General features: G+C 49.8%; 1 protein-coding gene across 1 annotated transcript in view; it reads right to left on the bottom strand.

Moving 5' to 3' along the window:
- The window catches only part of LOC126574619 (histidine-rich glycoprotein-like), a 25612-nt gene extending 25039 nt beyond the window's left edge, over positions 1–573 (bottom strand). The window contains exon 1 of the mRNA XM_050234909.1: positions 181–573. Within this exon, the coding sequence (XP_050090866.1) occupies positions 181–195 (15 nt within the window). The 5' untranslated portion in view covers positions 196–573. The remainder of the gene's footprint in view (positions 1–180) is intronic.
- Positions 574–800: the final 227 nt, after the last annotated feature.

The following is an 800-nucleotide window of genomic DNA, read 5'->3' as shown; positions in this document are numbered from 1 at the left end:
AAACACCGAAGAATACATTTTGAAGAATGCAACATGATGCATTCGGATGCCAGCAAGCTGGCTATCTGTTTGTTCAATCACTAAGGTCCTTGTCACTGAACAGAACTCTTTGGTCCACGCCATCTTCAGCAGCCAGGAGAAACATTGCACCAAAACCATTTGCTCCGTTATTCGACTCACCACAAACTTCATCATTTTTAGCTCACGAAACACTGGAGTACGAGTAGTATCACTGCACTAGCAAGATGCAATTCGCGTTTTAAGAATGATTTTCCCAGTTGGTTTCACGCACTTGACTGCCTTCGTGGTCTGGTGGTACCGGATGTGCTCTCGAACGTATCCTGTGATGGACTACTGACTGTACGGCGGAGTGACCTGCCTTTATGCGAACCGTCGAACCAGGCACCAGGCTCCCCGGTACCGTTCTACCCCTACTAATGCTCCACGCTAGTTCGAAAGCATTCGGCGTATGGTGGGTTTTCTATTCCTTTCTGTCCACCTTTCGGGTTGCATCGTTTCGGAAGATCACGAACCTACACTGAGAGGCAAACAACAAACGCAGAAAAAATAAACAATACACACAAACTTCGACACCACGCCGTGCTGCCGTTGGTGGTGTGCTGCCAGCGTCTGCAACACAATATCGGCTTGTAGGTGCTGCTCATCGGAAGACGCGCTCTCAGCTGTTAATATGAAGCCCTGCAGCCGTAGCCGCAGCAGCAGTAATTGTGGCTACCATCTCCCACCATCTACCGGCACTGCAGCCTGCATCCGTACACGTGAAAGGCATCATCCCCATC

This window comes from Anopheles aquasalis, chromosome 3 (assembly GCF_943734665.1).
Source record: "Anopheles aquasalis chromosome 3, idAnoAquaMG_Q_19, whole genome shotgun sequence".
Taxonomy (NCBI): domain Eukaryota; kingdom Metazoa; phylum Arthropoda; class Insecta; order Diptera; family Culicidae; genus Anopheles; species Anopheles aquasalis.
This window is presented reverse-complemented; position numbering and strand designations above follow the sequence as displayed.